This window comes from Equus asinus, chromosome 2 (genome assembly GCF_041296235.1).
Source record: "Equus asinus isolate D_3611 breed Donkey chromosome 2, EquAss-T2T_v2, whole genome shotgun sequence".
Taxonomy (NCBI): domain Eukaryota; kingdom Metazoa; phylum Chordata; class Mammalia; order Perissodactyla; family Equidae; genus Equus; species Equus asinus.
In genome coordinates, this window is record NC_091791.1 from 135,442,405 (window position 1) to 135,465,953 (window position 23,549).

General features: G+C 36.3%; 1 protein-coding gene across 16 annotated transcripts in view; it reads left to right on the forward strand.

Moving 5' to 3' along the window:
* Positions 1–23,549, forward strand: part of HERC1 (HECT and RLD domain containing E3 ubiquitin protein ligase family member 1) — a 203,903-nt gene that overhangs the window by 46,080 nt on the left and 134,274 nt on the right. For all 16 annotated transcript variants that reach the window (XM_070500325.1, XM_070500306.1, XM_070500355.1 and 13 more), the window contains exons 2-8: positions 3,928–4,883; positions 11,356–11,451; positions 17,253–17,447; positions 18,794–19,105; positions 21,084–21,180; positions 21,759–21,902; positions 23,005–23,132. In XM_070500325.1, the coding sequence (XP_070356426.1) occupies positions 3,954–4,883; positions 11,356–11,451; positions 17,253–17,447; positions 18,794–19,105; positions 21,084–21,180; positions 21,759–21,902; positions 23,005–23,132 (1,902 nt within the window). In that variant the 5' untranslated portion in view covers positions 3,928–3,953. The remainder of the gene's footprint in view (positions 1–3,927; positions 4,884–11,355; positions 11,452–17,252; positions 17,448–18,793; positions 19,106–21,083; positions 21,181–21,758; positions 21,903–23,004; positions 23,133–23,549) is intronic.

Here is a 23,549-nt window from a genome sequence, read left to right on the forward strand (position 1 = left end):
AGCCCAGGGTTCACAGGTTCAGATCCTAGGCATGGACCTGGACATCACTCATCAAGCCATGTTGCAGTGGTGTTCCACATACAAAATAGAGGAGGATTGGCACAGCTGTTAGCTCAGGGCCACTCTTTCTCACCAAAAAATGCACATATATGAGATTCGAAAGGTTATGCAGTGAAGAGTAAATATCTTTCCTACTCATATTTCCCAGTAACCCAGGTCCTCTCCCCACAGAGGGAACCTAGTGTTGCTAATTTTTTGGTATATCCTCCCAAAGTTTATGCATTTGTGAACATACATGCATGTTTAATTTTTTAGAATATAAATATGTGACTGTATATGAACTATTATACTATACCTGAATACGTATTTTTCTTTTTTCACTTAAAAGTATATCTTGGAGATAGTTCCATATTAGTTGTTTCTGTAAATGCTTCTTGGTTTCACTGCTTGTGGTTAGAAATGTGGTCTAAATTCTACCTAGATTTTGGAATTATTGTTAAAATACAGTTAGTTTTCAAAGATTTTCCGCTAACACTAAGAAGATATTTTAGAATATCCATAACATTTTATCAGTTTGGAGTACATGGATAACTTCAGGACATCAGTGAAACCTTTGTAGTTTTGCTCATATTTTTAGGAGTATGTACATAGGAGTTTTAGTCTTAGGGGAGTCAGGATCCACAGCGTTCATCAGATTCTCATAGGGATCCATGGACTGACAGGTTCAGAACTAGCGGTGTACATACTTTGTATCTGTTTGCTTGATTTGTGAAGGAAGTAAGTCTCTATTACTGTGGTTTCCACTCTGTCTCTGCATTTTCTTTGGTTTCTGCTTTATATATTTCATTACTATGCTTGTACATAAAGGTTCATGATGGTTATACCTTAGTAGCAGTTATACTGTTTATTACCAAATAACCCTTTTTGTCCCTTTTTTTTTTTAACCTATTATTATTAGGTAATAAACCTTTCTAGATCACTTTGTTTTAGATCTCTCTCTTATGCATATATTTTTAAAATAAGATTTACTTATTAGATCTTATTATTATGTATACTTAATTTGTAACAGATTATAAGTAACTGGGCCGTATCTACTTGCACCTATGTTTTGTTCAGATAGCATATAATGTTTTTTTGATATCAGCGTTTTTTGGTATCAGTATTTGTCTTTGGTTTTAATGGGTGAGTTTTACAGATGTTGATGTAGTAGATGTGCTTAGTCTTAGACCTTTTTTCTCTGTTTTATCTTTTTAATACTTCTTTGCTTTCTTCCTTTGTTTTCTGTCCTTTGTTATATTGTGTCTGTTTCTTTGATTCATCCCTTGTCCTTGTGTAATTTGGAAAAGTATATGAATATACCCAGATGGCTAGATAGCAGTAAATTATCTAGAAAAGGAAATGGTGAACTTCCATTCATAATAGCTAGAAAATAAAAAATATTTAAGAATCAGTTTAACAAGAGAGGCGCAGGACTTATATGAAGGAAATCTAATAGTATTGGATCAAATAGAAAGGCATGCTATGTTCTTGGGTAGACAGATTATCATAAAAATGTCTACTTTCTGAAAATATGTAAATTTAATGCAACTCAAATTAGAATATCAATAACATGTTGGGGAAGGTAGCGTATAATTAAATAAAATAATCTTAAAGGTTAGGGACTTCCTTACCAGCCATCAGAACGTTTATAAAGCCACTGCATGTTGAGAAATAGGAAACTCCTTTTAGTTAGTCTGGAATTTCTTACCACTGGAGCTCTTTCTTTTTATTTTTTTAAAGATTTTATTTTTTCCTTTTTCTCCCCAAAGCCCCCCGGTACATAGTTGTGTATTCTTCGTTGTGGGTTCTTCTAGTTGTGGCATGTGGGATGCTTCCTCAGCGTGGTCTGATGAGCAGTGCCATGTCCGCGCCCAGGATTCGAACTAACGAAACACTGGGCCGCCTGCAGCGGAGCGTGCGAACTTAACCACTCGGCCACGGGGCCAGCCCCTGGAGCTCTTTCTTGAAGATCTACTATATCATAAAAATAAAATGTCCTTCAGCATGTGAGGATCTTTCTCTACGACTAACTGTTGCTGACTAGTGTTCTGGGGACTTGCTGGAAAGTCAGGACTTAGTCCCCACCTCTCCCGTAATATGTCATGTTGAAAATTTTCAAACATACAGCAAAGTTGAAAGCTTTAAAAATGAACAGACGTATACTCATCACCAAGATTCTACCATCAATATTTTACTATACTTGTTTTATTTTATATCTATCCATATGTATGTATCTTTGCACATACATTAATGCATTTTACTTTTTGATACATTTCAAAATAAATTACAGACATCAGTATACTTCCCCCTAAAAATACTTCAATATGCATATCACCTGGAGTGCAATATTTATTGAGGTAAAATTTACATGCAATGAAGTGTAAAAATCTTAAGTGTATAGTCAGTGTGTTTTGACAAATGCATGCACCTGTGTAATCAAACATTACCATCACTTCAGGAAGTTCCCTCATGCCCCTTTTCAGTCTATTCTTGCCCTCACCTTCTAGGGGCAACCACTGGTTTGATTTGTCTTTTTACAGACATAGGTTTTCTTTTGGGTAAATCCCTAGGAGAAGAATTGTTAGGTCATTGAGTAGGTATATGTTTAGTTTTATAAGAAACTACCAGACATCTTTCTAAAGTGATTGTTCCATTTTACACTCCCACAAACAATTTGTGAGAGTTATGGTTGTTCTGCATCCTTGCTAACATTTGATATTGTCAGTCTTACTAATTTTCGTCATCCTTGTGGATGTGTAATAGTATCTCTTTGTGTTTTGAATTTGCATTTTTCTATTTTTCTGATGAATAATGACCTTTAACACTTTTCTTGTGCTCATTGGCCATTCATGTGCCTTATATGAAGTTTCATTCACATCTTTTGCCCATTTAAAAAATTAGGTTGTCTTTTTATTAATGAGTTGTAGGAGTTCTTTATGTATGTAGGATGCCAGTCCTTTGTGGGATATATATTTTATGAATAGTTTATCCCAGAGGAGTTAGCTTTTAAGTACTTTTTTCAACAAATACTTACTATGTACTGCAATACAGCTGTAAGCAAAATAAATATAGAAAAACATTCCTGCTCTTTTGGAGTCACTGTAGTTCCTCAGTACAGCCAGGGAGACCAGTAAGAAGGCTTCATCAGTGATTCTAGAGCCGATAGCTTGGGCCAGGGTTTTAGCAATGGAGAGGGTGAAAGCTGTTTGGATTCTGCATAAATATTTTAAAAATAGAGCTGACTCACTGAATTTGGAGTGTAAGAGAAGGAGGAATCAGTGAGGACTCCCAAGGTTTTTGGCCAAAGGAACTAAAAGGTTAGAGTTGCCATTTATTGAGATGAGGAAGTCCATAGGAGGAATAGGTTTGTGGGGTGGTGGTAGTGGATTAGGAATTCAGTTTTGAATATGTTAAGTTTGAGATGCCTACTGAATATCTATATGGAGAGGTCAAGTGGGCAGTTGTATACATGAGTTTAGAGTTCAGGAAAGAGGTCTGGATTGGAGATAAATTTGGGAGTCATCAGCATATAGAATCCACTGTTATGCTGACAGTGAGACCAGAGCCTGAAGAGAAAAGGTACATAAATCACTAATTTTTAAAATAACTCTTTTCTTTTTGGGGTAGTTTTAGATTTATATGAAAGCTACAAAGATAGTACAGAGTTCCCATATCCCTTCACCCATTTTCACCTAATATTAATATCCTGTAACTACAGTACATTTATCAAAGCTGAAATACTAACATTGGTACATTACTGTTAACTAAAGTCCAGACTTGGTGTTTCACTAGTTTGAAATCACTAATTGTAATATAAGATGAAAGTTTAGAAACATTTTATGAATCACCTGTATAAGTTTTTGACTACTGTTTCTTCTCGCTTTACAGAACTAATGGCTGAAGAGTAAATCAACATGGCAACTATGGTTCCACCAGTGAAACTGAAATGGCTTGAACACCTCAACAGCTCTTGGATTACAGAGGACAGCGAATCTATTGCTACAAGAGAAGGGGTTGCTGTTCTATATTCTAAACTGGTCAGCAATAAGGAAGTAGTACCTTTGCCCCAACAAGTTTTGTGCCTCAAAGGACCACAGTTGCCAGACTTTGAACGTGAGTCCCTTTCAAGTGATGAGCAGGACCACTATTTGGATGCCCTTCTTAGCAGCCAGCTAGCACTAGCGAAGATGGTATGTTCAGATTCCCCATTTGCTGGGGCACTTCGTAAACGACTGCTTGTACTCCAACGTGTCTTTTATGCACTTTCTAATAAATACCACGACAAAGGCAAGGTGAAACAACAGCAGCATTCTCCTGAAAGCAGCTCTGGTTCAGCAGATGTCCATTCTGTTAGTGAACGACCCCGGTCAAGCACTGATGCACTTATAGAAATGGGTGTTCGAACTGGTCTAAGTTTATTATTTGCACTTCTGAGACAAAGTTGGATGATGCCTGTGTCGGGACCTGGTCTCAGTCTTTGCAATGATGTGATCCATACTGCAATTGAAGTTGTGAGCTCTTTGCCACCATTATCTTTAGCAAATGAAAGCAAAATTCCTCCTATGGGCTTGGACTGCTTATCACAAGTAACAACATTTCTTAAAGGAGTAACTATTCCCAATTCTGGGGCAGACACTTTAGGTCGTAGATTAGCTTCTGAGTTGCTGCTTGGCTTAGCAGCTCAGCGAGGCTCTTTGCGGTATCTTCTTGAATGGATAGAAATGGCTTTGGGGGCTTCAGCAGTTGTAAATTCCATGGAGAAAAGCAAACTCCTATCAAGCCAGGAAGGAATGATCAGCTTTGACTGCTTTATGACTATATTAATGCAGATGAGGCGTTCTTTGGTACGTACTATATAAATCTCAACTTTAAAATTCTTATCTAACAATTTTGGGGAAAGTCAACCCAACTTTTAATGAATTGTTGATAATACTGAATGATTTGAGAGTTCTGTTGGTGATTGTTATGTTAAATATTTCATATACTTTGAGTGAAGAGACTTTTATGCATGTTGATGTGGATATGTAATTCAAGCACAGGCTAGTTGGTAATAGTGTTAAGACTACTGGATCAGGAGTCAGGATTGTAGTTTTTGTTTTATGGCTTCTTATGTGAATTTGGGAAATTCACCTAACTTCTCTGTGTTTTAGTAAACTTATATGTAAAATGAGGGGCCTTGGCTAGTGAGTGTGGACGTCTTTTGAAAAAAAATCTGTAATTTCATTCTTCTCAATTTTTATTAAGCATTTACTATGTGCTACGTATTATTTTAGGCCCTAGGGATACAGCAGAGAAAAATACAGTTTCTACACCATGGAGCTAACACTCTAGAAGGGGAATCAGACAATAAATATATAATTTCAGGTACAGTCATGTGCTGTATAACAATGTTTCGGTCAACAACAGCCCACATTTACGATTGTTGTTCCATAAGATTAGTACCATATGACCTAGATATGTAGTAGGCTATACCATCTAGGTTTGTGTAAGTACACTCTATGATCATCACACAACCACAAAATCACCTAACAATGCATTTCTCATAACATATCCCCATCATTAAGTGGCACATGAGTATAGTGAGAAGTTCTAAGAATTAAAATAAGGGAAGGAAAAGGAATTCTATAAAATGATTAGCTCAGGGCAGACATTGGGGAGGGGAAACGTGTGTTATTTTAGTTAATGTGGTCAGGGAAGGACTCTGAATTGTGACTTTTGAACAGAGACCTGAGTGAAGGGGAGCAGTGAGCTAAGCAAAGATTGATGGAAAAAGTGTGTTTCTTCCTGGAGGAAGTTAATTGGTTGACTGTCATAAAGAAACTAACCTTGGATACCATATTGAAGAATACACAATAAAATATAGTACAGTATGGTCAATTTCAAGAATTTCTAAGACTGAAATGTAATACCTTTGTGAAAACGAAGAGTAAAAATTCCAGTTAAGAATACAAATTTAGAATATAAAGGTTGAAATACTTATAAACTGACAATTTCGTTTGGTTACATTGATCTGTCTTTTTGATATCCTTTATTACCAAATATCATTTAGTAAATTGATTTAGTTAAAATAACTAAAAATGCCACTTATAACTTATGTATGTGTATTTTAAGACTTTTTCCCCTCCCAAAACAAGTGGAAAACTCTTCAGTTGACAGGAGTGTTTCATAAAAAACAATTATGTCGAGTTTATTTTCAAACTAGGGCATTTAAATTTTCACCTGGTTTACATTTTGCCTTTGTGAACTGAATGGTAAATACTTGGTCATTTTTTATAAATAATTTTATTGTAAATAAGTACTTGGAGATTTTAGATCATAAGATCTATGAAAATTTGGATTTCTTAATGTTAAATAAAATTAAGACAAGAAAAGCATACAGTGCTTTGTTCGGGATATGAAACATTGACAAGAGCCCTGTGATCTTCACCTGATGTGGAAACCTAGAGCCAGAGATTGAGTGATCTAAGTGAGAAAGGTTTGAGGGAACAGCTCTGAGAGGCAATTAGGCCCCTTTGTGTTTTCTTATTCAGTATTTAAACCCACTCATTTCTGCATCTGTTTTTCTAATTTTATTTCCTGATTCTTAATACTTTCTGGTAACATTCTCTATGTTTACATTGTTTTTAAATATGTAATGCCATTTAATGACCTAAAATATTGTTTCTATTCATGGTCATGTGTTAATATTTCTGTGAGAAGTCACTTAATTTTTCATTTTACAGTCTGTCTATTTTGCATTGCCTTCGTTAGAAAGAAAAGATTATTTCACAATCTAGTTACATGATTATATGCTTGCCCATGGTATATTTCCTTCTTAAAATGCTAAATACCCTGAGTTAGAGGCCTCTTCCTCCCCTTACCCTCTAAGGCCTTATCCTACAGTATTGCTCCTTAGCGGGAAGGGGGGCTCCCGGGAAACGAGATTGCTTTCCTCAGTATGTTTAGTCTCATTGTCTTTTAGCATGCTGGAAATAGGTTTGTATTTGGCTGTAAGTTTAAATTGGCTCTGTAAGCTTAAGATATCTTTACAGTGAATGTATTTATCTGCCTATATAAGGTGTATTAATCTTCATTTAATTAGCCTATAATAAACCATCTCATTCCTTTTTTGGCTTTTTTTGTTTACTGTTCCCCAATACCTGGAGTAAGGGAGGAGGAAGAGGGCTAACCTCTTTGAGTGCCTACTACCTACCAGGTGCTTTATATGCACTGTCTCATTCACTTGTCATGTTAATCTGTAAGGTAGCTATTATTCATCCTTAATTTAGGGATGAAGAAACTGTGGCAATTATCCTAAATTTACATATCTATTTGGCAAAGGAACTGGAAGTATAATGGGTACTCCTGATTAAGCACTTAAGGGCTAGGCACTGTGTTAACTAATTCTTAGAACCCTAAGTCTGCCTGCACAGCCCATGTTCTTTTCTGACTACTGTATGCAGTTTTTACCCTGTTTATGTTAAAATGATTTATTTTTTTCCCCCATAAAGGCCTACCTTAAGGTAGATGTAAAATATAATACATTTATTTTATTGCTGGATTTCCACTTTTCTCTCCACTTGGCCTCTTTCATTCCTGGACAAAATGTAAAATAGATCTAGTCAGAAGGGGCCTTCCTCCATAGCCTCCAAGGCTATACCCTATAATATAGCTCTTTGTTCGGATGAGGCTACCCCAGAAAACTAGATTGCTTTCCTCAGACTTCTAGATCTATTCTGGGGAAGAATCTTGTATGTTTGTTTGATTTAGTTTGGCTCTCCCAAGAGTCACCACAGGCCTACATTAGATTGAATTGAGTACCTGGCATAAGGCCTAACAAAAATAAATTCAATCCGTAAATTGCGTTTATTTGTGTGATTGTTAACTTCTGCTACCCACACACGTGTAATAATTGTATTTTTGTGGAAGTGCACAAGATACTCATTAACTTACATTTAAATAAAAAGGAAATAGTGTCAGTGTACATCTCTGAATTCTAAGAAAATAAACAATAACAACACCTTGGCCTTTGATGCCTCTAAGTGTTTAATCAGCAGTGTGTTCCACAGACTGTTAGTCACTGGGTTAAAACGATGAATAAACTTTGTAGCATCCATGCCCTCAGCCAGCTGACAGTTTAAGGAAGGAGAGATGCACAGGCATTTCAAATTAATAATAATAGCCTGTAGTAGAGGTCTGCACTGGGAAGAGGTGATGGGACACAGGAGGAGGGCTGGAGAGGAAGGGGCAGAAAATGCCTTATGGAGGAAGGACCCCTGAGCTTAGTTGACAAGTAGGAAGAGGTTGCCTGCAAACGTGAGGTGCATGAGTACGGGGAGCTGGAGAAGTTTTCAGATGAGAGGACCAGAATTCACGAAGTGATCGAAGTGTGGGAGAGCAAGCCCTTGACTGTATGGGGTGGAATGGGACGGGATAAGGCTGCCAAGCTAGGCAGGGCCTCGTATCCCTTGCTATAGGGTTTTGAAACTTGATCCCATAATCAAGTGGGATGGAAATGTACTCCATCCAGTCTTATGTCCTTGTCTGAATATCTTAATAGACAAATGTGAAAAAAAATAAAGGATATTACATTATTTTTGATGGTAGGTTTTTAAGAGGAAGGTAATTAAATGAAGACCTACGAAACCACAAATTTATGTTCTTTTAATTTTCACTTTATCTTTGAACCGTTGAATTTCCTATATGTTAACAACGTATGAAGTTTTACATTTAATGTGTTTTATTTTCCAAAATTTAGTTTCTTTAAAATGCCTAGATATAGCCCTATTTTTTTTTAATTATGCAATATGTTTACAAAACACATTAAGAATTCTGTATAGGGGCCGGCCCGGTGGTGCAGCGGTTAAGTTCGTACTTTCTGCTTCTCGGTGGCCCAGGTTTCACCAGTTCGGATCCCGGGTGTGGACATGGCACCACTTGGCAAAAGCCATGCTGTGGTAGGCGTCCAATGTATAAAGTAGAAGAAGATGGGCATGGATATTAGCTCAGGGCCAGTCTTCCTCAGCAAAAAGAGGAGGATTGGCAATAGTTAACTCAGGGCTAATCTTCCTCAAAAAGAAAAAAAAAAAGAATTCTGTATAGAATGGGTTTTAGAGATGTCTTTAATCCGAATTGACTGGGGCTGGAGTAGTCTCACCCTTCACTGTTGTTTTTTTTGGAGGAAGAGAAATTAATGACAGTCATTGCAGACAATGTTTGAAGGATGTTTTATTGGTTTGGTATTTTTAAATTTAGCAAGAATTTGTTAAAGACTTCCTATATTTTCTCTTCTTTCTCAGTGTACATGATGCAAAATAATAACAATTACTGCTACCAGTTTTTTTTTTTAAAGATTGGCACCTGAGCTAACATTTGTTGCCAATCTTCTTTTTTTCTTCCTTTTCCTCCTTCTTCTCCCCAAAGCCTCCCAGTGCATAGTTGTATATTCTAGTTGTAGGTCCTTCTACTTGTGCTATGCGGGACGCCGCCTCAGCATGGCCTGATGAGTGGTGCCATGTCTGCGCCCAGGATCTGAATCGGTGAAACCCTGGGCCACCAAAGTAGAGCACACAAACTTAACCACTTGGCCACGGGGCTGGCCCCACTGCTACCAGTTTTGAGTTCTTATTATGTATTAGGAACTGTGCTACGTGTTTTTCATACATGATTTCGCTTAATCTTCCCAATAACTCTAAATAATATAGGCATTATTGCTGTCTATGGATAAGAAAACGTATCCTTCAGTCACACAGCCAGTAAATGATGGGGCCAGGATTTAAACCTAGTTCTGTGTGTCATCGAAAACTTTGTGCTCTTTTCAGCATCTTCCTCCATACTGTAGAAAGGCATATAAAAGGGATTGTGATGGCCCTGGTGCCCTTAGGAAGGTACAGCAGACTGTTGTTCCTCATCTGCTTTTGGTTTGATGATCACTAGAGGTGGCCTTTAAATAATGAAGCCACAGATTACAGTTGTGTTTTTCCCAGAAGTGCTACTTGCTAATTATGGAATTTGAGAGGCTGTGTCCCAAAGTGTTTGCTGGTATAGCAATACCTTGTATGTCTAGGGATGTTAATTTTGAACACTCAGTTTCTGATATGACTCTAGACCTACAGGTGGCTCTTTAAAGCCTTACCACTAAAAATGTGAGCCTCAGACAGCAGCATTGGCATCACATGGGGAGCTTGTTAGAAATGCACATCTCAGGCCCCATCAATATTTATGGAGCCATCAATATTTATGTTGTATTTTAACAAAATCTTGAAATAAATCATGTCCACATTAAAATCTGAGAAGCACCACCTTAAACAACTAAAAAGAAAAAATTGATTTGGTAGCAGCAGGTTAGCACCTGATGACCCAGCAATAAATTAAATAGCCAACATATTCATTTCTTTCATTACTTAGGAATCATGTAAATTAAAATAGTTTGAATTGGTAAAATCATATAAACAGAGTTAGATAGGCTCTTACAGGGCATCTAGGCCAACCTGCCCTCTACAGTAGAGGATATATTTTTCTATGTATATCTGTCAGATGATCATCTAGAATATAAATATTTTTACCATACAGTATCCTTTGAAATAAAGCTTCCAGTGAAAATTTCACAATTATAGGATTGATAAATAAGAGAAAGAACTTGACATTTGTGATCTAAAGATTTAAGGATGTGGGAATTCGAGGGAGTGATAGAGATCAAGTTCACTTTCTGGTTTATCATTTTTTAATGAGAGAATGATTTCTGGTTGCAGGCTTAGATTGGGCCCTACTGTGGAGAGTAGGCATTTAGCCCCAGAGAGGGGCTATGATTCCTCAGCTATATTAGAATAAAGATGCTTTGTTGCTAGTGTAAAGCAGCTACATGAGCTGACTTGTGGGCCCTTAGTTGTGCTGGAACCAAGAAGAGAGGGACAGACTTTCTGCTACTCTAGTCAAGGTCATCACTCAAGCTGGCTATATTCTACTTACCTGTATCCTTGGGGGCAGGTGGGCAAGGCAGCCCCAGGGAAGTAGAATATTTCCTGGATATTGGCCACCCAAAGAGTGTGTAATTGGCAAAATTCTGCCTCCTTGACTGTTTCTGAGTCAAGCCCTGTGACCCTTAGAACAAATCACTGTTTAATAAGTTAATCAATGAGAGATTGGCACTTAATTTACTGTTTCACTCTATAGCTATGTCTTTTGTAACACTTATGTGTAAAAGTTGGTTTAGGATTTCATCCTAATGCACATAATCATAAAAACAGTTCCTCAGATGTTTTTGTGGACTGTTTAAGTGATTTTAATACATATGTCTCTCTTCTTCTCAAACTATATCCCACAATGTTTTAATTACAGGGTTCATCTGCTGATCGGAGTCAGTGGAGGGAACCAACCAGAACATCTGATGGTTTATGCTCACTCTATGAGGCAGCCTTATGCCTCTTTGAAGAGGTATGTAATAATCATGGCTTTTACATTAAAAATTACTTTGTGTTAAAATGCTCTAGCATGTATTTGTCCCTTAAAAAGAATCTGCTGCCAATTCCTCCTCTTTCTGCTGAGGAAGACTGGCCTTGAGCTAACATCCGAGCCCATCTTCCTCTTTTTTTTTGTATGCGGGATGCCTACCCCAGCATGGCTTGCCAAGCTGTGCCATGTCCGCACCCGGGATCCAAACTGGTGAACCCTGGGCTGCCGAAGTGGAACGTGCGCACTTAACCGCTGCGCCACCGGGCCCGCCCCTATCCTGACTTTTAAAGTAATCACTTCCCTGCATTTTTTTATAGTTGTGTCACCCAATTGTGTAGCCCTAGACGCTATTGTTTTCTTGCCCACTAAAAAAAAAGATAAGTCTTTGAAATTTCTTAATCTATAGGTTCCCCCTCCACTTTTTTCTTTTAATGTATTTGTTCAGGCACCTGGGCTTTTTAGGCTGCAGAGTTTCTCAAACCTGGATTTTGCTGATTGTTTACTCATAATGCAGTTCAGTATGTCCTATGTATTACCCACAAATTGGCAGGTGGATCTAGAGGCTTGATCAGTCTTCAGGTTTTATCCCTTTGGCAAGACTATTCATCATGTGGTGATCTTCCATCAGCTTCCCTCTGGTCGTCACTCTTTTTGCTGTATTAGCAGCCCTTGATGCTTAATGACTAGATCTATTAATTCATTGATGGTTGTTTGCAAAATGGTGATATTCTAATTATATCATTCCTCTTTCATTGATTAATTGGAATGTTTTTATAAAGAGATAATTCCCTTATTGACTCTTTGGTTACTCTGCTACATTCATATAGGAAAGGCAGAATAAATGCTTGATTTGCCTTAGCCAGTTTTTTTGTGTGTGTGTATGTGTGAGGAAGATTGGCCCTGAGCTAACATCTCTACCAGTCTTCCTCTAATTTTTCTATGTGGGATGCTGCCTCAGCATGGCTTGATGATCGATGTGTAAGTCTGTGCCCAGGATCTGAACCTGTGAACCCTGGGCCTCCAAAGTGGAGCATGTGAACTTAACTGTTAGGCCACCAGGCCGGCCCCACCCGATGTTTTCTTTTTTTTTAGATTTTATTTTTCCTTTTTCTCCCCAAGGCCCCCCGTACATAGTTGTATATTCTTAGTTGTGGGTCCCTCTAGTTGTGGCATGTGGGATGCCACCTCAGCGTGGCTTGATGAGCGGTGCCATGTCCGCGCCCAGGATTCAAACTGACGAAACACTGGACTGCCTGCAGCGGAGCACGCGAACTTAACCACTCGGCCAAAGGGCCGGCCCCCACCACCCGATGTTTTTTTTTTAACACCAATTTTTATTTACTAGTTTTCAGTTTAATGAATTGGTCTCCTGTCATCCTTAAAAGTTGACCAACTGATTTCATTAGGAAAATATCATGAGCTCCTAGAATTAAAACCTATTCCAGTTTCAATCCATTGAATTATTATTTATTTATTTATTTTTTAAGATTGGCACCTGGGCTAACAACTGTTGCCAATCTTTTTGTTTTTTTTTTTCTGCTTTATCTCCCCAAACTCCCCCTGTACATAGTTGTATATCTTAGTTGCAGGTCCTTCTAGTTGTGGGATGTGGGCCACCGCCTCAACGTGGCCTGACAAGCGGTACCATGTCCGTGCCCAGGATCCGAACCCTGGGCCACTGCAGCGGAGCTCGCAAACTTAACCACTCGGCACCGGAGCCAGCCCCTAATCCACTGAATTATTATCTGTAGTGAAGCTCACATTGTTTCGTGTTTGGCCATAGTCTTTCAGGGTAGTACTCTCTTCAAGGTGGTTCGTAAGTTCTTTTGACATAGGCCTAATAATCTTTGATAGTTTCCTTGTTCTCTGAGACAGCAAATTGTTCCAGACTCATGTTGTATGTTTGTTGCCCTGTATCTGGAATTAGCTAGCTATTTTTCCAAAAAGCTGTAGTTTCTTTTAGTGGGAAATAGTGTTTCAGACCACAGTCAGGATGCTAAATAGGTTCATTGCTACTGAGTTGTTTTATTGCTTCTAGGCTTTTATAGTAGCCAAAGCTAGGAGGTGTGTGTGTGTGTGTGTGTGTGTGTGTTTTTAGAGCTAAAATACCTCATGAGTTGATACTGATACTTTCAAATTCAGAGCTATAAAATTTTTGCTTAACCTTTTCTATATTACATTTATATCTCATCTCTTCCAAACTAAGAATGTTGATTCTTAGGGATATGTAGGGATGCAGGGATGATAGAAGGAGAATATCCCATAATTACTTAGTTGTTTTAATCACATATTACACACACACACAAGCAGCCATCCTAAAAATAAGAGAATTACTGACCACTCTATGATTACTGAAAAATATTAATTTTTTACATATGCTTTCCTGGTTTTTATAATTGTATTATATCTACGTAGTCAGAGCATACATACTCTCTACCTTTTAACCCTCACTTAGTATTAATTCTGTGAGTAACTGCATATTTAATACTCACTGCCAGTCTCTGTCAGTGTCGATTCTTTTTGGTTGTCTGAAGCTCATACTCTCGTAGATACCTCAATAAAGGCTCATAGGAAAGGATTTTCTCAGTTCTTATGTATTAATAATTGCTGTGCTCTTTATACTTGGCAGTCAGTTTTGAGATTATAAAATCTTTGGCTCACGTTTTCTTTTCTTCTGCATCTTAAATATATTCATCTATTTTCTTCTGGCATAAACCTTTGCTGTCAAAGTTTGAAGGTAATCTGATTTTCTTTCCCATATGAGTCATGTACTTGTTTTGCTGAGAAACCCATAGGATTTTTTTTTTAAGATCAGTAATTCTACTAGAATATGTCTTGATGTTATTCATTCTGGGTTGATATTCTCAAGAGATGTGAGAATTTCAATATGCAGTTTCAAACCTTTTTATTTCAGGAAAGTTTCCCTAAATTATAGTTTTTAGTATTATTTTTAGTCTTTTTATTTGGTTGTCTTCTTTAAAGACCCCTATTATCTGTTTATTGGATCTTTCCCTAGCTTTAGTATTTGTCACTTTTTCTTGAATACTTTTTATATCTTTTTTATTTCTAAAAATTTCTTTTTATCTTTTGTTGCTCTTAAGGTATTGTGTACTGTATTTATTTATTCTTGGATTCCTTCTAGTCTTCATTTCTCAAATGATTTTTTTCTTTTACTTCTAGTTCTTTCTTGAGTTCTGTCACCTCATTTTTGAGTGTTTCTATTTCAGATTTGTGTTGTTCTTTCATGTCTTGTTTCATTTTCTTAATCCCTTTAGCTTGCTTTGAAATAGGTTATAATTTGATCTGTTTTGTGGGCAATTCCCTTCTGCCATGCTTTTATTGTAGGGATGTTATTCTGCCTCTTTTCCCTTTTTTTCTAATAATAACTTAATATGGAATTTGACCTCGATACTTTTCTGTTGCTTTTCTACGTAAAATTTGTTTTCCTGAACTTTTAGAATGGGATGAGATTCAAGATAGCTTTTCTAACTCCATAGACTACCTCCCTTTATTGTTTTTGTGTAATATTAAAAAAAATATGGTGGTTTCCCAGCATATTCCCCTCCCCAACTTTTATCTTGATCTTCTGTCTTTCTTCGCTGTTATCCCTGTCTGGCTTAGTTTTTGTTGCCCTCTCAGTAGTTTCTCCTCAGTGTAGGAGTTCTCTCCTGGAAGGGTCTTGGCTTTTCAATTTCAAGAGTTCACAAGGGCTGGGTTGCTCTAGCTTCTTTCAAACTTCCCATCATGTACCCCGTGTACTTACCTGCTATCAGAGAGGGCAGTTTCTTCCCAGTTGCAAATGCTATTCTTAAATTGGCTCATTGTTCTTTCCAGTGAGTACCTGATTAGTTGTTTTGGTTTTTTTTTGTTCTGAGGTCTGGCAGACACTCTATTGCTTCCTCCTGCACAGATGTCACTGCAGTGCAGATCTTAAGTTTGGTGGTGATTTGTTCATGCCAGCTTATATTTTGGAGTTATCAGCGCTACCTTTGTCACCTAGTTTTGTTGTGAATGGTAAATGTGGGTTTGGAGTTTTGCTTTCTCATTGCTCTCTGTAGTGATTCAGAGTGTTTAGAAAACTGTTTTTACTGCTGCTATCTTCCCAGAATCTCCCCTACCAGTTGTTTTTAAAAAACACGTTTCTAAGCCCTGTGAGTAGATTGTATTTTTTTCCTGCCTTGCTCCTCTTTTTTTTTTTTTTTTTTTTTTTTTTTCCGGTGGGGCAGGGGTGGGAAGAGGACTATGATTTTTCCTTTAAGCTTTATTATAGTAATAGATCTTTAGAGAAAAAAATTCTAACCCTCTTGGCCCCACCATCCTCCTTGCAAAATTTCAGATCTTTTATTAGGGGCTGGCAGCCTTCACTTATGCATATTTTGTGTGTCCTCATGTTCACTGGAAAATAATTTATCTAACACACATATTTTTCTATTGTTTTGGATACTATTTAAAGATTCTGACTAAAATTACTCTGTCTCCTCCCACTTAATGGGCTGGTATTCCAGTGTATTGACTTTTGAAAATTCTCTTATCGTTTTGCTTGGTTCAGCAAAAAAACTAAAAGGTGGACACCAAGCTGACAACAGGATAGTCCAAATTAATACCTTTATTGTATGGAGTTCATACAAGTCAATAAAAAATCCATTAAGCCCTAATAAATGGGCAGAGGTTAGTGGTAAACAAATAGATGGGAAGACTTTAGTTCTTCTGGTAATGAGGAAATGTAAAGTTAAAATACTACATCCTCTTTTTCTCCCACTTAAGTTTACAAAGAAATTAAAAGCATAATACTTACTGATTGTATGGATGCAGTGAGACTAGTACTCTCATAATTGGATGGCCACCCTGGGTCCTGTGCTTTTGGCAGGGCTGGGGAGGGGGAAAGCTGGATTTTTAACAAGCGGTATGAATGGCAACAGACTTTACCATTATATTCTACACAAATGGTAAATAAGCCATGATTTTTATTTTATATATGTAATGTATGTATGAGTGAGTGTTGAATTGCTCTGGACCTTTACTGTTTTTAGGACAGCCCTCCTTTTGTACGTTGCTGGTGATATAATAATATTGTAGCACCATTTTGGAAAGCAATTTGGTATAGTATGTTTTAAGAATCATAAGATTATTGTCATTTTTTTGGATATAGTAGTCCTATTTCTGTAGTTCTCTACTAGATTAGTAATAAAAAAGGTAACTACTATGTTCTTAAAAATGGCTTATATAACAAACAAGTAGGAAGAATCTAAATGTCCTATTAAAGGGAAGTTGTTAAGTTTCATTAGGTGGAATATTATTGGTTCAATCATGAAGATTAGGTAGACATGTGAAAAATTTTGCATGACTCTTCTGTGTCATTACTTTTATATATCCATTGTGATAACTATGTTAAATAACATGTATATGCAAAATTCTGGAAGGATATATATAAAAAAGATAACATTTATTAAGGTGATGGGATTATCAATGGTTTTTTTTCTACTTTGTATCTTAAGCTTTGTTTTCTATAATGCTGTTGTATGCAAAAATAAAATTTTTAGTTAAAAAAGGCTTGTGTGTTTCCTCCTCGCCATTTTTGCCACCTTTATTAGTATCTTTTAGTGGTTTATTCTGCAGGAGTAAATGATCTGGCCATCTGTGTTTAAGATTGGTTGTGTTCTTAGGTTATTTGAGCAGTTGAGAGTTTTAGAAGAAGGAAAGTCAGTAATTTCAGAGCATTTTTATAAAAATATCTACACTAAAAATGTCTTGACTATTTATTGCATGTTTTAAATTTTTAATAGGTTTGCAGAATGGCTTCTGATTACTCAAGAACATGTGCTAGCCCAGATAGCATTCAGACTGGTGATGCTCCCATTGTCTCCGAAACCTGTGAGGTTTATGTTTGGGGGAGCAACAGCAGCCATCAGTTGGTGGAAGGCACACAGGAGAAAATATTACAGCCCAAACTGGCTCCTAGTTTCTCTGATGCTCAGACGGTGAGTTCCCTGCATACCTTCCAAATTGGTAGATGGCAGGGTTTGCTTTAAGTAATATTAAGAGTATTTTTTAAATGAGTGAAGAATCTTGCTTGTTTCTTATCTATGTTGTTTCCATACCGTACTATGTCAGGTTTTTTTCCTTTTAATAGAAAAAAGTTTTTAATCCCGCATTTCCTTAACAGTGTTTCCAAGTTTCAAAAATTAAATTGGGTTCTGGATTTGTAAAAAGAGATATGAATGGCAACAAGTTTACCATTATATTCAACACAAATGGTAAATAAGATTAAATAAAAACTGGAATTTTCCCTTTGCCAGATTGGCATTTCATTTTCTTATTATGATCACTTTTTTACATTTGTACCTACCTTTTAGCCCAGGTGGAAGTTTCTATTTTATTATTTTCATTAAATGTTTTTTTAAATAAGTTTTAAATAAGTTTAAATAAGTTTGTGTGTGTGTGTGTATGTGTGTGAGGAAGATTAGCCCTGAGCTAAGTACTGCCAATCCTCCTCTTTTTGCTGAGGAAGACTGGCCCTGAGCTAACATCCATGCCCATCTTCCTCTACTTTATACGTGGGACGCCTACCACAGCATGGCTTTTGCCAAGTGGTGCCATGTCCGCACCCGGGATCCGAATTGTCGAACCCTGGGCTGCCGAGAAGTGGAACGTGCAAACTTAACCGCTGTGCCACTGGGCTGGCTCCTTTTTTTTTTTTTAAAGATTGGCACCTGAACTAACATCTGTTGCCAATCTTCTCTCTTTTATTTCTTTTTCTTCTTCTTCTGCCCCAAGCCCCCCAGTACATAATTGTATATTCTAGTTGTAGGTCCTTCTAGTTGTGGTATGTGGGATACCACCCAGCATGACCCAACGTGTGGTGCCATATCTGCGCCCAGGATCTGAACCAGCGAAACCCTGGGCCGCTGAAGTGGAGCGCGTGAACTTAACCACTTGGCCGTGGGCTGGCCCCTAGAATATATTTTATATGGTTCTTGCCATAATGGACTTAAAGGAATTTATAGGAAAATTTTATTTTTGCCCTTCACCAGTTACAAGAGGCGGCTAACACATTTTGCTTTGTTGTTTCTTTGAACCACGACTGGGTAGATAACCTCAAAAGGTACAGTAGACATTAATTTGAGCTCAACAGTAAAGTCAACATGAAAAGGCCATTTATAGTTTTCTTAATTTTCTGTTTACTCCTTAATCTCTTTGGAGGGTCATGCCATATTCTGCTTTAAAAGACTTCCTTTGAGCCTCTTTGATAAAACCAGCCTTAAATATTATACTTTGATTCTCACAGAACCATTTTATATTTATGATTCTGTTTGTTTGCTTGTAGATTGAAGCTGGACAATACTGTACTTTTGTCATTTCTACGGATGGCTCTGTCAGAGCTTGTGGTAAAGGCAGCTATGGGAGACTGGGCCTTGGAGATTCTAATAACCAGTCTACTTTGAAGAAGTTAACATTTGAGCCTCATAGATCCATTAAAAAGGTTTCGTCTTCTAAAGGATCTGATGGTCATACTTTAGCTTTTACGACGGAAGGAGAAGTCTTCAGTTGGGGAGATGGTGATTATGGGAAACTGGGACATGGAAATAGTTCAACACAGAAATATCCCAAACTTATTCAGGGCCCTCTGCAGGGGAAGGTATGTGCTTTTTTTTGGGTTTAAAAATAATTAGATGCGCTGGTGCTATAACTGACAATATCTTTCAGATTTTGATGTATTCTTTCTGAGTTGCCCCCATCCAACCCTTTGGGTTATCTTTTGTATATTTGCTTTATGGTTTACAAAACACTTTCTCATACATTATTTAATTTTAATTCTTAAAACAACCTTGTTAAGGTAGTTATTATTCTCATTTCACAGATAAGGAAAATGAGAATCAGCAATTCAACAAGTATTTATTTAGCAACTTCCAACTGCCAGGCATTGTTTTAGGCATTAGACATATAGCAGTGAACAAAACTGACAAGATCCTTGCTCTCATAGAGCTTTAATCTGTGGGATAGAGATAATAAATAAGTAAACAGACATGTAAAATAATTTTGAATAATAGTAAAGAAAAAATTGAGTAATGTAATAGGTACTAACTTGGGTGGGATGTGCTATTAGATAATGAAGTCAGAGGGTTCTCTCAGAGGAGGTGGCATGTTATCAGAAATCTAAGTGAGGCATTTAGAGTGGTTAAATAACTTGCCCAAGGTCACACACAAATAATTGACACCATTAGAAACTGAACCTAGATTCCCTCTTCTTATTTTTATTTTACCTTTCTTTAAAGAAGTGAAGATATTTTCCTAAACTTAAAATTATGTGCAATTATATGGGTTCCTCTATTATAAGATTGCATTCTTTCCATGAAAATTTTCTCATATAAAAATCTTTTAAAGTTTAAATTTTAATTTTATACGAGAATTACAAGTGGGACACTTTTCCTTAATAGTAATTTGTCTGAGAAGGTTGTCTATCAAATGAATTTTACTTTATTATAACTTTCAGTATTTTAACTTCGATATCAACCCCAAAACAGTGAGCCTTAGAACATTCCACTTCACAACATCAGGGGACACTTGATAAGATGTTGAATATGGGGCTTTAAGGAACTGCATATGATTACTATTTGAAATTGTATTTTCCTAGTCTTTCTGGCACCTTCTTTCTTCCTTAATTCCAATTCTTTTGAATTTCCTTTACTTATATTCCTTTTAATATTCCATTTTATAATGGAAACATTGCCAATTAAAAATAACTTAGTATGAATGTCATGAAGGAAAAATGTCCCATAAAGTAAATTAATAATTTACACATAAAAATTTCAGAAGTTCTTAGCATATTATCTAGAATGTATTAAGTACTCAGTATTTTTAATTGAATCTAAATTTTGAATTTTCTAAAGTGAGTTCTAAATTTTGTAGATTAAAAAGACATGGAGTTGTTAGTGTAGATATTTTTTCTATGTTTTTTCAGTAGTCAGTGGTTTTGATCAGTGTTAAAAGGTATGAGTGATGTTGCTATGTATACCCTTATTCCTCTGATTCTGCTCATCAACTGTACAGCTACTTGAGAGTAAAGCGATACTATCAGGAGTTTAATTAATGTAAGTTTATATAAACTGCTTAGATATATCTGCATTGATAATAGTGTGTTTTTGAGAGTTATCCCTGTTATTTAATGAGTTTTTCTTGATTAGCCAGGATGGGAGGTTTTATGTTAACATTATATTTAAAAATTTTTCATTGCTCCGTGAGTGTTCAGCCCCCTCCAACTCTTTGAGCAAAGACTTGGTTGGTGATATAATATTCTTGCAAGTGACTAGATTGATGTTTTGGGGGCCCCTGCTAGCCTTTACAGTGCCTTTGTATGAATTAAGAAAAGTTATCCTCTCCTTTGAGTGGAAGCCAGCATTCATTGCTTGGCAAACAGAGCATAGGCTATATTTCAGCACCCTTAAGCCGGGCACCCTTGTCCTGGACACAACCTCCACAACTGTACGTGGCAATTCCTGGATGAGTTATGAATATTAGTATCTCTAAGTCTCTGTGTATAGGGTCAAATGTGAACTATGTGTTTTAGCATCTTCGTGGTCATGAAATTTACTTTGTGTGCTTTGTGTGCAATGCAGGTAGTTGTTTGTGTGTCAGCTGGATACAGACATAGTGCTGCTGTCACAGAGGATGGGGAATTATACACATGGGGCGAAGGAGACTTTGGAAGATTAGGTAAGATTTTTAAAAAATTGAAGTTATTTCACAGAAAAATGGAAATGATGACGGTTACTGAGAAGCAGTGAGACTGGATTAATAGGCCAAAGACTATCATTTGTTAGTTTTAAGTTCAGAGAAAGATAATTTTGTATAGAGAATACCTAGATTCTGGTCCTGAAATTTAAGATGTAATTACATCTAGCAAGTATTTCCTGAGCGCCTATTATGAGCAGGCACTGTGGGATTTCAGGGATAAGAAAGATACCATCGTGATCCTGAAGTATATAATTTAACGGGTAGTAAAAACAAGTTGCCATGAGCATGATACTAGACAGCATTAGATAAGTACTGTGAGAGGAGCATAAATAGAATGTTCTAATGATTCATTGAAGAAACTGGATGCCTCAGTTTGGAAGCAGCCTAGAAGATTGAATGAGAACATAGTGGAAATGATTCTGTTTTTCATATTTAATTGCACTTAAAAAAAACTCAATTCTATTATTAACTTGTAATGTTTATTCCACCTGTGAAGTAATGACCTAAAGAAGAAGAATTAACATTATTTCTTTGTTGTTGTTTGTGTTTTATCCAAGGTCACGGTGACAGTAATAGCCGTAACATTCCAACTTTAGTAAAAGACATTAGCAATGTGGGAGAGGTTTCTTGTGGCAGTTCACATACTATTGCTTTATCTAAAGACGGGAGAACTGTATGGTCTTTTGGAGGAGGAGACAATGGTATGTAAAAATTACTTATTGGTAGCCTTGGCCTTTTTTTCTTGAGTTTTTAAAAAAATTTATTTTTTATTTCTATAGGACATTGCCTGTTGTAGAAAAGCTCAAATACAGATGAGCAGAAATTTAAAAGATTAAAATGATCTATTCCTACAAATGTTGCTATAACCATTGTTAAAACTTTGGTAGATAGACATGTAAATATATATGCATTTATACAAGTGTATACATATATTTCTATGTAGATTTCTTTTAAAAAACAAAGCAGACATATATCATAGATATTATTTTATAACCTGCTGGTTTTTATCTAATAGTATTTTGTAAATATCTTTCTCTACAGTTTTTTGTAGAGAAAATTTACAAACATGACTCTACAATTTTCTTTTAAATGGCTCAAAGTATTCTTTCTTGTGATTATAACACAACTTATAAAACCATTTTATTATTGTTGAGTACCTAGACGGTTTCTAATTTTTTTCAGTATTAAAAATGACACAATGAATGACTAAATCTTTGTCCACTCTACTTAGTCCTTCCTATCAGCAATGTGAGAATGCTCACTTCTCCATATCCCTCAACAACACTGGGTATTAAAATTAAGATAATTTTTAAAATAATTTCAACAATGAAAATGGTATCATTTAATTTGTGTTTCCTTGATTCTTAGTGAGACTGAATTTATATGTTATTGGTCATTTGTTTTTCTTCTTTAGTGGTTTGCCAAGTTTTGTATTTCATGAACTATTGAATTTTTTCAAAAATTAAAAACAAAGCTTACTCTTATATAGGACCTGTTTATTATATCAGCAAATTTAAAGTTAGAAATATGAACATAAAAGGGGAGAAAGACAGGAAGATAATTTTCCATGTCTCTCTTAAAGTGATTCTAATTGCTTGAAATTATGATTCAGAACGCTATTGGTTGTGGGTTGTTTCTATCTTGTAGCAAAAATACTCATTTGTTAATGTCCTCTGCTGTCAGAAACTGTCCTATTAGAGATGGAAAGATGAGTGATATTTTTCTACTTAAATACTTAGAAAAAAAATAAGAGGTTCTTTAAAACAAGTAAATTGTTTAACTTAAATGTGTTTGTTTTTATAGGCAAACTTGGCCATGGTGATACTAACAGAGTGTATAAACCTAAAGTTATTGAAGCTTTACAAGGAATGTTCATTCGCAAAGTTTGTGCTGGGAGCCAATCTTCTCTTGCTTTGACATCAACAGGACAGGTAGGACTAAGGGTTGAACATAAAAAGCTTAGAGTATTTCAGAGGATTAGATGGCTAAGGAATAGTAATCATATTTAAATTTTAAAGTTAAAAAATATATTTTAAAGGCAGTCTACTGAAATGAAATATTTTCTCCTATTTGAAGAAGTAGAATGTCTGAGAAGGAACTAGATTTTCTGACCTGGCCTTTATGACCCAGGAAAACCTGCCCCCAGCTTCCTGTGCTTTGTATTAAGATGGTTTTATAAAACCTTTTAGCATTTAGCACTCCTTAAACTTTTTCTTAAAAACTGTGGATGGTGGGGGAAAGTGAGAATAGATTTTGCTGGAACCAGTGATAGGAACTAAGAAGACTAGAAGGTGATTAAAAGAGATGGTAAGGAGAACATTTCCATATGGAAAATAATCTGAGAGGAT